Source organism: Desmodus rotundus, chromosome 1 (genome assembly GCF_022682495.2).
Source record: "Desmodus rotundus isolate HL8 chromosome 1, HLdesRot8A.1, whole genome shotgun sequence".
Lineage (NCBI taxonomy): Eukaryota > Metazoa > Chordata > Mammalia > Chiroptera > Phyllostomidae > Desmodus > Desmodus rotundus.
In genome coordinates this window covers 82,412,064-82,426,496 of record NC_071387.1, presented here as the reverse complement: position 1 = coordinate 82,426,496, position 14,433 = coordinate 82,412,064, and the positions used below count along the sequence as shown (strand labels likewise).

At 40.5% G+C, this 14,433-nt stretch overlaps 1 protein-coding gene across 6 annotated transcripts in view; it reads right to left on the bottom strand.

Annotated features, from left to right (window-relative positions):
- The window catches only part of SPIN1 (spindlin 1), an 87,200-nt gene that overhangs the window by 46,978 nt on the left and 25,789 nt on the right, over positions 1-14,433 (bottom strand). For 4 of the 6 annotated variants that reach the window (XM_053925401.1, XM_053925386.2, XM_053925398.2 and 1 more), the window contains one exon: positions 12,012-12,221. The exons of the other annotated variants lie outside the window; for them this stretch is intronic. In XM_053925401.1, coding sequence (XP_053781376.1) covers positions 12,012-12,063 — 52 coding nt within the window. In that variant the 5' untranslated portion in view covers positions 12,064-12,221. The remainder of the gene's footprint in view (positions 1-12,011; positions 12,222-14,433) is intronic. 6 annotated transcript variants of the gene reach the window in all.

Below are 14,433 nucleotides of genomic sequence, written 5' to 3'. Positions count from 1 at the left end.
ACAATGCCAAACAAACTGATCCACCCCAGTCGGGGCCAAAATTGCCGACTTCTATCTTAACTTTGTGTGAACCAAGATGTTCTAAAGACCAAAATCTGTTCCAGCAACTCAGTATTTGGATGAGCAATACTAAATAATGCTCCTCTACACCACAGTCACGGCCTCCAACCCTACCAATTCACTCCTTCCTCCCATGTGAGCACTTTTTCCTCTTGTGAAATATCCCTGGGAAGCTGTCAAGGTGACATTCTTGCTGCTTAGCAATTTAATAAGCCCAGTTTTAAACAACTAACAGTGGTCTCTGGGGTTGCCACTTCAACAGATGGTAAAGGAGAATGACTTTGTAACTATTAGGCAGAAATCACAAAATCTGAGATGTGATAAATATTCTCCTCATACAACCAGGAACTCTGAAATCTCATTTCCAGAAAAAACACCCCAGAGAAGATGGCGGCAAAATAGGTGGGAGCAGAGTCCACTTCCCCTCAATGCAAGTGAAAACGCCTAGCTGATCTGAGGAACAGAGCAAACAGCCAACGGTATTCCAGCATATATGAAGATTGGAGACAAAAGATAGAGGACATTGAAAGATCAGACGGTAAGAACAGTGCTTAAGGACAATAAGGTCCCTGGGACCAGCGCGGGGACCAGGGTGGCTGAAGCCCACAGCCAGGGCACAGGGTCTGCTGCAAGATTCTTGGGAGAGAGTCAGGCTGGGCTGTGTGAGCAGCCAGGTGCTTGTTTGGACCATGGGGCATTGAATAGGAGGAATTTCTTGAAAAGAAAAAATAGAGGCACTTAGCGTCTGTTTAGAGAACTCTCCACAGCAGCCGTGGCCTCTTGTGCCCCTACCCTCTCAGCCCCTGGACTGTAAACACGGGATAAGCAGCCCCAGCACACACCTGAAGCCTGGTTGGCGCGCACCCAGATTAGCGGACTGGGCACCCACAACTGAAACCCCGGGTGGGCACACATGCTGATCAGCCGACAGCTGCCTGGGCACACAGGCCCAAAGAGCCCCATTGGGCGCGTACCCCAATCAGTGGCCTGGGGCCCACACCTGAAATCCCGGGTGAGTGCGCTCCTCAATCAGCAGCCTGGACGTCCACACCTGAAACCCGAGTGGGCACCCATACCTGAAACCTCGGGCGGGTGCGCACCTGGATCACTGGCTGGCTGCCCCAGCGCACAGGCCAAAAGCCAGGGATCGACCGTGCAACCCTATCAATGGCCTGGCTGTCAGCAGGCAACCACATGTGAAGCACCTGGGAGTGAACACCTCCCACCTAGCCCCTGCACACAGAACCCTGCAGGGCCTACTCGCTCTCTAAGAGGAAGACAGAACACCCACCAGAGGGGAGCTGCAGGGCTAGGGGAGACTGCAGCCCTCCCGGAAAGACTCGACCCAGTGGGGAGCTGAACTATCCTGAAGGAGCACCGAGAGCCCCTAGCATCTAAAACAGCAAAGAGCAAGAAGGTGGAGTGTGAGTTGCCCCTAACTAGTGCACCTCAAGGACAGAACAACTGGTGAACTAAAGGCCTAGCGGGCAGCAGAAGGACCCTGAGGAACTGGACTGGAGGCTGAAAAACAGCAAAGAGTGTGGCTCAAGAAGGGAGAAAAGTTAAACCAATCGCTCAAATCACCCCCTCCCGTTTCACAGACAGGGAGACCAGCAGAACTAACCTGACAGGGAGACCAGCAGAACTAACCTGACCGGTTTAAAGCCAGCAGAACACTCCCCCCACCTTTACCCCTAAATTCCTTCTTCCTTTATGTCCTTCTTCCTTCCATCCTTTATCTTTTTATTCCTTCTTCCTGCCTTCTTTTATTTTCTTTTAATTTTTGTTTAAATTCCTTCTTCTTATCTTCCCTCCAATGTTTTTTTATTACTTCTTCCTTCCTTCCATTCCTTTTCTATTCCCTTTTTCCTTCCTTCCCTTCTCCCCCCCCCTTTTTTTTTCTTCTTTCTCCTTTTCCCACAATGAGAAAATAAAACCTGGAGCTCTGAAAAAACCAGAGTTAGAACCTGTTAGACCCATAAACGTCAACTCTAGAACAGTGAGCGCAGAAGATTAAGGAGACAGCACCACTAAATCCCACTGGCATTCCACCACAGAAGTTCATACCATAAACCCCGGGAGTCAGAACAGATCAATTTAAGAAGGAGAGGCTAACAAGAAGAGTCTCACAAACAATGGGAAGACAAAGAAACAATCCCCAAATGAAAGGAAAGGAGGAAGCCTCAGAAACAATGCTAAATGAAATAGAGGCAACTCAACTATCAGATACTGAGTTCAAAGCAGTGGTTATCAGGAAGATCACGAAGCTAACAAAGAACTACCAGAAACTACAAGGTAAATGCAATGAACTCAATGCAAACTATATCAACATAAAAAGGAAACAGAAACTATCAACAAGGGCCAAGAGGAATTGAAGAATACAATGTCTGAACAGAAGAACACAGTAGAAGGACTCAAAATCAGACTTGGCAAAGCAGAGGATCGGATCAGTGAGCTGGATGACAAGGTAGAAAAAAACACCCAGAAAGAGCAAGAAAAGGAAAAGAGGCTCAGAAACAATGAAGAAGGATTAAGGGAAATGCAGGACAACATGAAACGTAATAATATCTGTACAACAGGGATACCAGAAGGAGAAGAAGAAGAGCAAGGGATAGAAAACCTGTTTGAAAAGGTAATGATGGAAAATTTCCCTAATCTGATGAGAGAGAAAGTCACAAATCCAGGAGACACAGACAGTCCCAAGCACGAGGAACCCAAAGAGGCCCACGGCAAAACACATTATAATTAAAATGGTAAAATACCAAGAAAAAGAGAGGATCTTAAAGGCAACAAGGGAGAAATAGGAAGTAACATACAAGGGAGCCCCAATAAGGTTAGCAACTGACTTCTCAATGGAAACGCTCCAAGCCAGAAGAGAATGGCAAAAAATATTCCAAGTAATGAGAACCAGAGGCCTGCAACCAAGGCTACTTTACTCAGCAAGGCTCTCAATCAAGATAGAAGGCCAAATAAAGAGCTTCCCAGACAAAAGAAGTCTAAAAGAATATAGCTCCACCAAACCAGCTCTGCAAGAGATGCTAAAGGGACTGCTTTAAGGAAAGGAAGGAAAAGAGAAAGATAGAGGAACACAAGTATGAAAAAATGGCAATGAATAACGACCTATTGATAATAACCTTAAACGTAAATGCATTAAATGTTCCAATCAAAAGACATAGAATAGCTGAATGGATAAGAAAGTGTGACCCACATATATACTGCCTACAAAAGACCCATCTCAGGACAAAAGACCTACACAGACTGAACGTGAAGGGCTGGAAATAAATATTCCAAGCAAACGGACAGGAAAAAAAAGCAGGGGTAGCAATACTCATATCAGACAAAATAGACTTCCAAAGAAGGACCATAGAGAGAGACCCAGAAGGTCACTTCATAATACTCAAAGGAAGAATCCACCAAGAAGACATCAACATTATAAATATATATGCACCAAACAAAGGATGACCCAAATACATAAAGAAAATCTTGGAGGACTTCAAGAAAGATATTGATGGCAACACAATTACAGTAGGAGACTTTAACACCCCACTGTCAAAAATGGACAGATCTTCGAAACAAAATATCAACAAAGATATTGTGTCACTCAACAATACCCTAGATGAGATGGACTTAACTGATATATATAGATAGAGAGAGAGCTTTTCATCCCAAAGAAGCAAAATACACACTCTTTTCAAGTGTACATGGAACATTTTCAAAGATAGACCACATGACAGGGCACAAAGCAAGCCTCAACAAATTCAAGAAAAATGAAATCATATCAAACATTGTCTCTGAACATAAGGGACTGAAACTAGAAACCAAACCCAAAGGAAAAAACCCAAAACACTCAAAATCATGGAGACAGAATAGCATGCTATTAATGAATGGGTCAAGAACGAGATTAGGGAAGAAATCGAAAACTTTCTGCAAACAAATGAAAACAAACTCACAAAACCCCAAAACCTATGGGGCACAGCAAAGGCAGTCCTGAGAGGGAAGTGCATAGCAATACATGCCTACCTTAAAAACACAGAAACATTTCAAACAAACAACCTAACCCTACGCCTACAAGAACTCCAGGAACAACAACAAAGACAGCCCAGAGCAAGCAGAAAGAAGGAAATAACCAAGATCAGAGCAGAGTTAAATGACATAGAGACTAAAAACACAATTCAAAGGATAAATGAATCCAGGAGCTGGTTCTTTGAAAAGATAAACAAAATCAACAAGCCTTTAAGTAGGCTCATCAAGAAAAAAGAGAGAGGATCCAAATAAACACAATTAGAAATGGAAGAGGAGAGATTACAACTCATACCACAGAAATACAAAGGATTGTAAGAAATTACCACAAAGAACTGTATGCCAAGAAATTTCAAAACCTAGGTCAAAAGGACACATTTCTAGAAAATATAGCCATCCAAAACTGAATGAATAAGAAGAAGCAGAAAACCTGAACAGATTGTAACAGCAGACAAAATTGAAGCAGTCATCAAAAAACTCCCAACACACAGAAGCCCTGGACCAGATGGTTTCACAGGAGAATTCTACAAAGCATTTAAGGAAGAGCTAACCCCTATCCTTCACAGACTTTTCGAAAAAATCCAAACTGATGGAAGGCTCCCAAACTCTTTTTATGAAGCCAGCATCATCCTAATCCCAATACCAGATAAAGACACAACAAAGAAAGAAAACTTCAGGCCAATATCACTGATGAACATAGACGCTAAAATTCTCAACAAAATATTGGCAAACCGCATCCAGCAATACATTATAAAGATCATACACGATGACCAAGTAGGATTCATCCCAGGGATGCAAAGATGGTACAATATTCGCAAATCAATAAACATAATACATCGCATAAAAAATAACAAACACAAAAATCACATGATCATATCATTAGATGCAGAAAAAGCATTTGGTAACATACAGCACCCATTTATGATAAAAACACTCAACAAAATTGGAATAGAGGGAGCATTCCTCAACATAATAAAGGCCGTATATGAGATAGCTACAGCCAACATCAGACTCAATGGACAAAAACTTAGAGCTTAATATCAGGAACAACACAAGGATGCCCTCTCTCACCACTCCTATTCAACATAGTATTGGAAGTCCTAGCCACAGCAATCAGACAACAAAAAGAAATAAAAGGCATCCAAACTGGAAAGTAGGAAATGAAACTGTCAGTGTTTGCAGATGACATGATAGTGTACATGGAAAATCCTGTAGACTCCACCAAAAAACTACTCGACCTAATAAATGAATTTGGCAAAACAGGTGGATACAAAGTCAATACTCAGAAATCAAAGGCATTCCTGTACACCAACAACAAAACATCCGAAACAGAAATCAGGAAAAATATCCCACTGACATAGCAACAAGAAGAATAATGCACCTAGGAATAAACCTAACCAAGGAGGTAAAAACCTGTACTCAGAAAACTACACAACACTGAAGAAAGAAATTGAGGAAGACAAACAAATGGAAGCATGTACCATGCTCATGGATTGGAAGAATTAACATCATCAAAGTGGCCATACTACCCAAAGCAACTTATAGATTCAATGCAATCCCTATTAAAGTACCCATGACATATTTCACACATATAGAACAAACATTTCAGGAATTCATATGGAAACATAAACGACCCCGAATAGCTGCAGCAATTTTGAGAAAGAAGAACAAAGCAGGAGGGATCACAATACCTGATATCAAACTGTATTACAAGGCCACTGTAATCAAAACTGCCTGGTACTGGCATAAAAACAGGCACATAGACCAATAGAACAGAACAGAGAGCCCAGAAATAAACCCAAGTCTTTACAGTCAATTAATATTTGAAAAAAGGTGGCAGCAGCATAAAATGGAGAAAAAAATAGCCTCTTCAACAAATGGTGTTGGGAGATCTGGACAGCTACATGCAAAAAAATTCAACTCGATCACCAACTTACGCCATACACGAAAATAAATTCATGATGGATAAAAGACTTAAATATAAGTCATAACACCATAAAAGTCTAGAGGAAAACATTGGCAGGAAAATCTCAGACATTCCACGCAGCAACAACCTCACAGACATGTCCCCTAAAGCAAGGGAAATAAAGGAAAGAATAAACAAATGGGACCTCATCAAAATAAAAAGCTTCTGTATGGCTAAAGAAAACAGCATTAAAATACAAAGAGAACGAACAGTATGGGAGAACATATTTGCCAATGATACCTCAGACAAGGGCCTGATCTCCAAAATATAGAAAGAACTCACACGACTGCATTCCAGGAAGACAAACAACCCAATTAAAAAATGGTCGAAGGACTTGAACAGACATTTCTCCAAGGAAGACATACAGAGGGGCCCAGAGACATATGAAAAGATGCTCAGCATCACTAGCCATCAGACAGATGCAAATTGAAACCACAATGTGGTATCATCTCACACAGGTCAGAATGGCCAACATAAACAAATCAACAAACAAATGTTGGAGGGGATGCAGAGAAAAGGGAACCCTAGTACAATATTGGTGGGAATGCAGACTGGTGAGGCCATTGTGGAAAACAGTATGGAATTTCCTCAGAAAACTACAAATGAACTGCCCTTTGACCCAGCAATTCTGCTGCTGGGATTATACCCTAAGAACCCTGAAACACCAATCCAAAAGACCCTATGCACCCCAATGTTCATAGCAGCACAATTTACAATAGCCAAGTACTGGAAGCAACCTAAGTGCCCATCAGCAAATGAGTGGATCAAAAATCTATGGTACATTTACACAATGGAATTCTATGCAGCAGAGAGAAAGAAGGAGCTTATACCCTTTGCAACAGCATGGATGGAACTGGAGAGCATTATGCTAAGTGAAATTAGCCAGGCGGTGAGTGACAAACACCATATGATCTCACCTTTAACTGGAACCTAATCAACAGAAGAAAAAAGCAAACCAAATATAACCAGAGACATTGAAGTTAAGAACAATCTAACAATAGCCAGAGGGGAGTGGGGAGGGGACAGTGGGGAGAGGGGATTACAGGAACTACTATAAAGGACACACGGACAAAATCAAGGGGCAGGGTGTAGGTGGGGCAGGGAGGGGGGTTCAGCTGGGGTCGGGTGGAGGGATGGCGAGAAAAGGCATACAAGTGTAACTGAATAACAATTTAAAAAAAAACGAAAGAAAAAACACCCACAGATATTGACAGCTGGAAGCCCCCAATAATATACATGAAATCTACCAGGCAACAAGGTCCACTTTCACACACACAGCTTCTAATCAACTTTTCTGTGCCTTGCTAGGAGATAGCCTTGGAGTGAAAGAGATTTAAGGAAAACCTCCAGGTGAAACACAAACTTCATACGTAAGGAGCAAAGCTAACTCAAGAAAGACTTTAAAAATACAATTTATAGCCTATCTTACTTGCAGCTATGATATAAATGAATAAAGAGAACAACAAAAAAAGAGCTCCTAAAAATTTTAAATGCTTACTGAAATTGTTTAAAAGGTTGGGAAATAAAGTCAGTAAATGCCTCAGAAAAATGGGAAGATAAAAAGAAATAATTGAGGATTAAAAGAAAAAAAGACCGACCTAAGAAGTGTTAAATCCAAATAACATCCAAGTAGTATATATTCCGGAAATAAGAATTGAAAGGCAATCAAAGGAGTAACATAGAACTCTACATAGTTAAAGGATGAATCCAAGGACTGAAAAGCCTTAAAAAAATGAAAAAGACCCACACTAACATACACTGTCATAAAGTTTCAGAACAAAAAGGCAATTCTAAAAGTTTCTAGAGAAAATGGAAAAATCACTGGATACATATAAAAGTTCAGAAATAAGCCCTGACGGGCAGGCGTGACTCAGTTGGTTGAGTGTCATCCCACAAAGCAAAAGATGGCCATTTTGATTCCCAGTCAGGACACAGGCCTGGGTTGCCAGCCAGATCCCTGGTTGGGGGCATATGAAAGGCAACCACACATTGATGTTTCTCTCTCTCCCTCCCCCTCCCCTCTCTCTAGAAATAAATTAATTAATTTAAAAAAGTAATAAAATAGCACAATGAAAGAGAGAAAGAGAGAAAGAGGAAGAGGGAGGAAGGGAGGAAGGAAAGAAGGAAGAAATGGCATCCAACTTCCCTAAATAGCAACACTAGGATCTCCAAGGCAATGAATGGAGCAGTGAGTGGAAAATTCTGGATCAAAAGTCATTTCCAACCTGGAATCTATTACCCCACCAAAGACTGAGCATGAGAGTAGAATAAAGATAATGTCCATGCAAGGTCTCAAAAACAATTTTATCTTCTGTATGCATCTAAAAACTAATAGAGACAATTTCAATCAGGCACAAAAATAAACAATGTGAATGAATCAACATATATTCTACTTACAGCTCTAACACTCAACTCATTCACCGCCTACTCTTGAAAAGCCTGACATCCAGGAAACAAGGAGAATCCAATATATGCCAGTAAAAAGGAAGTATGAAAAAAGCAATCCGCACAGATAAGAACAGAAGGCACTAAAAAACCTCTCGAAGAAAATCACGGACCGATGAATTACCTATCACATTTAACATGCAAAAAATTATAGAGAGGAGCTTTATATAGCTGTTTGAGAGTTTAAGAGACTTCAAGTGGCAAAGAAATTTAAGCAAGTATATTAAAAAAGCAATCACTAAACTCCAGGAAAAACAAAAAGGGCAAAGAAAGAGTAATCATACGCCATTACTTGGCTCAAGTGTTCTGTATGTATATAGTAACTGTAATATAAACAAAAAATACATTTTAGCCAAAATCTGTATTAGGAGGCTAATGGGAAAGGGAGATGTTATGCGAACAAGCTAAAATTCTCAATAGATGTCGATACATAACATCTGAAATGGTCAGAACAAAAGAAATTTGTATACTCATATTTACAAATTTTGAAGTTAAAAATCCGAATAAATAGAGTGCCCACTTTTTGGTATAAGCCTTTGTTTGGCACTATTTGACATTTTCAACTGTGAATTTTTATTGATTTGATAAAAATAAAATCAAGGTTCTAAAAACATTTCAATTAAATATAGCAAAAATTAGTTAAGTCTCTGTGTTAATACACAGATATCTATTATGACCATTCTCTGTACCAAACAATCAGATTAAAGTATGTCATAAAAGGAGAAAAACTGCAGCCTTTGCTAAACTAGTAAAAATAAAAGCTAACTCAAGGGGAAAAATATATGAAAAAAGTTATACCATATAATAGGATTTGCTGCCCTTTGCCATTAGGTATACAAACCTGTTATTTTAAAAATACAAATGCCTCATATGTTGAAATAGATATACAAAGGATGTAAAAATTCAATTTTCTTATTTTGATTGATCATTCACACTCTATGTTAAACACTACCCAATCTATTTACCATGGTGGCAATTTTAAATTCTTTGATGCTCCTCTTGAAGCAGTGTGCAGCCAAGAGGAAGGCCCCAAGAAGGGATTTGTAATGGGGTCCAGAACTCAAGGTGTCCAGGAAATATTAAAAATATATATATATAGGATGTCCTCACCCCAAGTCTGAGCTGGGGGATGGGACACGTGGAGCAGGGCCATTGAGAGCTGTTTTAAATAGCAACAGTTTTGCAGATAACCTCTGGCATGGTCATTTAACATATCTATAACCTTTACCTGGTTTCATAGATATGTTAAATAGCTGTAGCCATGCTTTGAGCCAGGGGGATGGAAATGCCTTCAACCCAGGATGTAACTGGGAGGCAACTCCCCCTGGTTACAGGGCCTGCGTGAGAGCTTGGAGATGACTGGCTCCATGCCATGGTGCCACACCTGCCCGGACTTACTGTGGCAGCCCAGTAAAGCTGGAAGAATACAGGGATGTTGGCAGATGTAACTGACTGTAGGAGGAGTCCGAAATGGGGCTGCAAAGGAAGATGGGTGCTGGGATTTAAACCTAGGCGCAGCAGCCATAGAGGGGGAGGACCACGTGGTTCTGAAATGAATAGAGAGGACCACGGGGTTCTGGAGTTAATAGGAGAGGACCATGTGGTTTTTAGGAGTGCTTCTTTTTGCCACGCGGCTTAGGCAGCAGGAGAGACTTTGCCGGGAAGAAAAGGAGAAGAAGAAAGGACTCTTGCTGGTGGGCCACAAGAAGGGGCCACATAGTTTTGGATTAACTGGAGATTGCAGCAGCCACACAGCTGATGGTGCTGGGAGCCTGAATCACGGACTTCTACTTCCTTTCCTGAGACACGGTACCCCTGACTGGGCAGAGGGAGAGGGAAGGACTGTGCATCTGTGGGTATTCTAGAGGACTTTCGTATCTTAATGAAGACATTAAGTCATTACTCTAAGTCTGTGTAACCTTTAAATAAATAATTTCTTTCCTTTTCACCAGTCTCTGGCATTGAGAGATGTCTTTCCTCTGGGAGCGGGCATTTCGAACCTAGCAGGTGTGTGGGGTGGGGGGGTGTGGGGCGGGGGGCAGGGACCTCCAGAGACAGAAAGGGGGGATCCTTTCTGTAATAATTTATCGTGAACCACCCCCCACCTGCTCTGTAACACTCTCACTCAGCACAGCACAAGCTCCCTCCCTTGAAACCTGGACTGCCTTCAAGGAGCAAAAACACAGCAGAAGTAAACCTGTAAGACTTCTAAGTCTCAGCCAGAAGAGACCACACAGCTGTTCCAGTTTCTCTCGGGACACTTCCTCTGGGAGCATCCATGGAAGAAGCCCAGCTACTCCAAGGTCCACTTGGAAAAGACACCCTAGGAGCCAGACTGTCGAAGTCCCCAGCTCTAACTTTTTTGAGATGGGACTAACTATGGGCATAGCTGAGCCTCCATACCAAGTCTGGAATGCCTACCTGGGCTTCCTGCTGCTTAAAAAAAAAAAAAACCCTGCCTTGGTGAATTTTCTTAATTTGTAAAGGGGCACATTCATTACTGACATAGGGATTTAACAGCAACTGACCCTTTGTGTTTGTTAACAAGAAGAATGATTAAGGCAATTTTATAATCAATACTGATCAAAGAGTCAGCAATCTTTCTAAAATAGGATAACAGTGAAAAATAGTATGACCTCATGTTCTAACAATGGGCCAAGTAGAATTTATGAAGTACCTGTTTCATCTTTAGTTTTATATCATATGCTCTAAAAAATAAGGAAAAGTAAAGTAATGTAAGATCACACTATTTTTTGTACTCCCACTAAATGTATTATTAAAATTTTTTACTAATTGATTTTAGAGAGTGGAGGAGAGAGAGAAAGAGAAAGACAGAGGGAGGGGGAGAGGGGGAGAGAAAAAGGAACATCAATTTGTTGTTCCACTTATTTATGCACTCATTGGCTCCTTCTTGTATGTGCCCTGACTGAAGATCAAACTCAAAATCTTGGTATATTAGGACAATGCTCTAACCAACTAAGCTACCCAGCTAGGCCTGATTTATTTGGTTTGAGGGTGGGTAAAAATCATGCAAAGTCTAAACTTCTAGTTATATTAGCTGTGTGCCACAAAAATAATTTCCATTAGTCATTTTCATACATTTCATTCCAATAAACTTTCAAATAAATATACAAAACTGCAAGTTTATCTTTTTTCCTTCAAACTGCTATAAATATCCTGAATCTTACTAAATCTAATACTCATCTATTCACCTCACTTTCACTTCTTCCTTCAAAATGACAATTAATCTACTATAATCCTATTAACTAGGTATTTACAATTCACTTGTTAAATTTACCAGACATCTGTAACTTGACAGAAGGTAAGACACTATGGGGAAAAAAATTAGTATGATCCTGCCTCTCAAAAATCTAAACCTGTTTTTCATGCATATGTATATGAAATACTGGAAGTCACAAATTTAAGAGCAAACCACTAGGAATCATGTAAAAGTATCCCTCAATTTTACAACTACTTTCAGTTTATCATACTAAGGTATATGGAGAACTGCACTGCCTACCTGCATCAGCTCTGGACCGCTGGCCAGGTGTCTTCCCGAATGGGGTCTTCATTCATCTGTATTTAAGTGAGCAGCAGAGCTGCTGAACTAGGGTGAAAATCCAATATGCTCCAATTTGAAACTGTGCACAGAATTTCAATGTTCTGGTTAATCCATCATCCAAGTGCCTCTTATACAAGTTCAGCAAAAATACGTGAAATGATAAGCACTCTGTAAAATAGTGAAATAACAGTTCATTACTACAGCATCACAAGAGCATAATAATCTGACTAAGCTATCAAACGTGACACCAAATTTTAAGTATAACATTAGCTGAAATGCACCCTGCCAAGAGCAATTAACTTTACTTCCTCAGACCTGGGTGCCTAGAGCAACTCAGAGTCGGGGGGAATAAAGGAAGTGCTCCAGGGATGTCCGACCTTTTGGCTTCTCTGGGCCACATTGGAAGAAATGTTGTCTTGGGCCATACATTAAATACAACGTGACACGTAAGCACACAAAAAAAATCTCATTAATATTTTAAGTAAATTTACTGTTTTGTGTTGGGCCGTATTCATGGCCATCCTGGGCTGTATCCAGTCTGCATGCCACAGGTTGGACACCCCTATCAGCTAGACCCTTCAACGAGTAAGTCTAGGGTATTTTCAAGACCCCAAAGTACGACTCCTCAGAAGTCAATTGGAACAAACTATAGGGTCTGGCTTCCTCATCTATTTTGCTGCCAAAAGTTGGAAAAGGGCAATGCCAGGATGTCAGAAGAGATTTAGACTGGCATGGCCTATCTCCTACATGGGAGACAAAGACCCATCAACCCACTGCATGGAGATAGTAACACGTGAAGGGGGTAGGAAGGGTGGAAAAACAGCTGGAGAAGGGACAACACAAGAATCAAATTAAAGACAGAGCCACAGCTCAGTAGAAGGTCAGTAGGCCAGCAGCTTTGTACAAAAGAAAACTATTATAGCCAATGAGACTTCGCGGTTCTCTTTCTCCTCCCAAGCTTCCAGGGAACAGAGGAAAAACATCCAGTAACTGAAAAAGCCTCAGAGAAACTTCCAGCTCACACAAAAGTTAAAGTCATCTTACATAATCAGTTTATGACTTAAATCAAATTTGGTTCTAGTTTCAGTCCACAGTAAAATATATGGAGATGTATTCTCATAAAAAAGAAAACATGTCCTGCAAATTTCATTTAACCACATGTCTACATTTAGCTCACACATACTAGTCTTCATGCCTACAAATTATGGCCATATACTCACAGTTAATTAATTAGGGAGAAAGAAATCAGCTTAACTGTTAAAAAAAAATTTGTACAAAATTATATTGTATTGTTTATGCTGTTAATAAAAACATCATCCCATTTTTCCCTCTTTGCTCCCCCCATCTACCCCCCAAATTCCTCAGGCAATCCCCAAAGCATCATCCATGTTCCTGGGTCATGCATGTATATTCTTTGGTTACTAGATTCCCTATGCTGTATAACCCTATGACTATTCTCTAACTACCAATTCGTGCTTCTTAATCCCTTCTTCACCAATCCGCCTCACCACCCTATCACCTGGCAACCATCAACACATTCTCTAGATCTATGATTCTGTTTCTGTTCTGTTTTTGGTTAATTTTTTCAGATTCGATTGTTGATAGTTATGTATTTATTGCCATTTTATTGTTCATATTTTTATCTTCTTAAAGAAGCCCTTTAACACAATATAATGCTGGTTTGGTGGTGGTGAACTCCTTCAGCTTTTTCTTGTTTGGGAAGCTCTTTATCTATCCTTCCATTCTAAATAAAGCTTTGCTGGGTAGAGTAATCTTGGTTGTAGGTGCTTGCTGTTCATCACTTTGAAAAATTCTTGCCAATCCCTTTTGGCCTACAAAGTTTCTGTTGAGAAATCGGCTGAGTCTTACGGGAGCTCCCTCATAGGTAACTTGTGCCTTTCTATTGCTGCTTTTTAAGATTCCCTTAGTATTTAACCATGGGCATTTTAATTATGCTGTGTCTTAGTGTGGGCCTCTTTGCATTCATCTTGTCTGGAATTCTCTGCACTTCTTGGACTTCTACATCTGTTTTCTTCAACAAGTTAGGGAAGATTTCTGCCATTATTTTTTTCAAATAGGTTTCCAATTTCTTGCTCTCTCTCTTTTCTTTCTGGCACCCCCATTATGCAAATGTTGGCATGCTTCAAGTTGTCCCAGAACTCCTTATACTATCCTCATTGTATTGGATTCTTTTTCCTTCTTGCTGTTCAATTGGTTGCTTTTAGTTTCTTCATCCACTCTACTGTCAATTTCCTATAAATTGTCCTCTATTTCAATTAGTGTATCCCTCATTTCTGACTGGATCTTTTTCACATTGTTGATGTTCTAAGTTCAGTGAGCAGTCTTATGACCAGTGTTTTGAACTCTGCGTCTAGTAGAT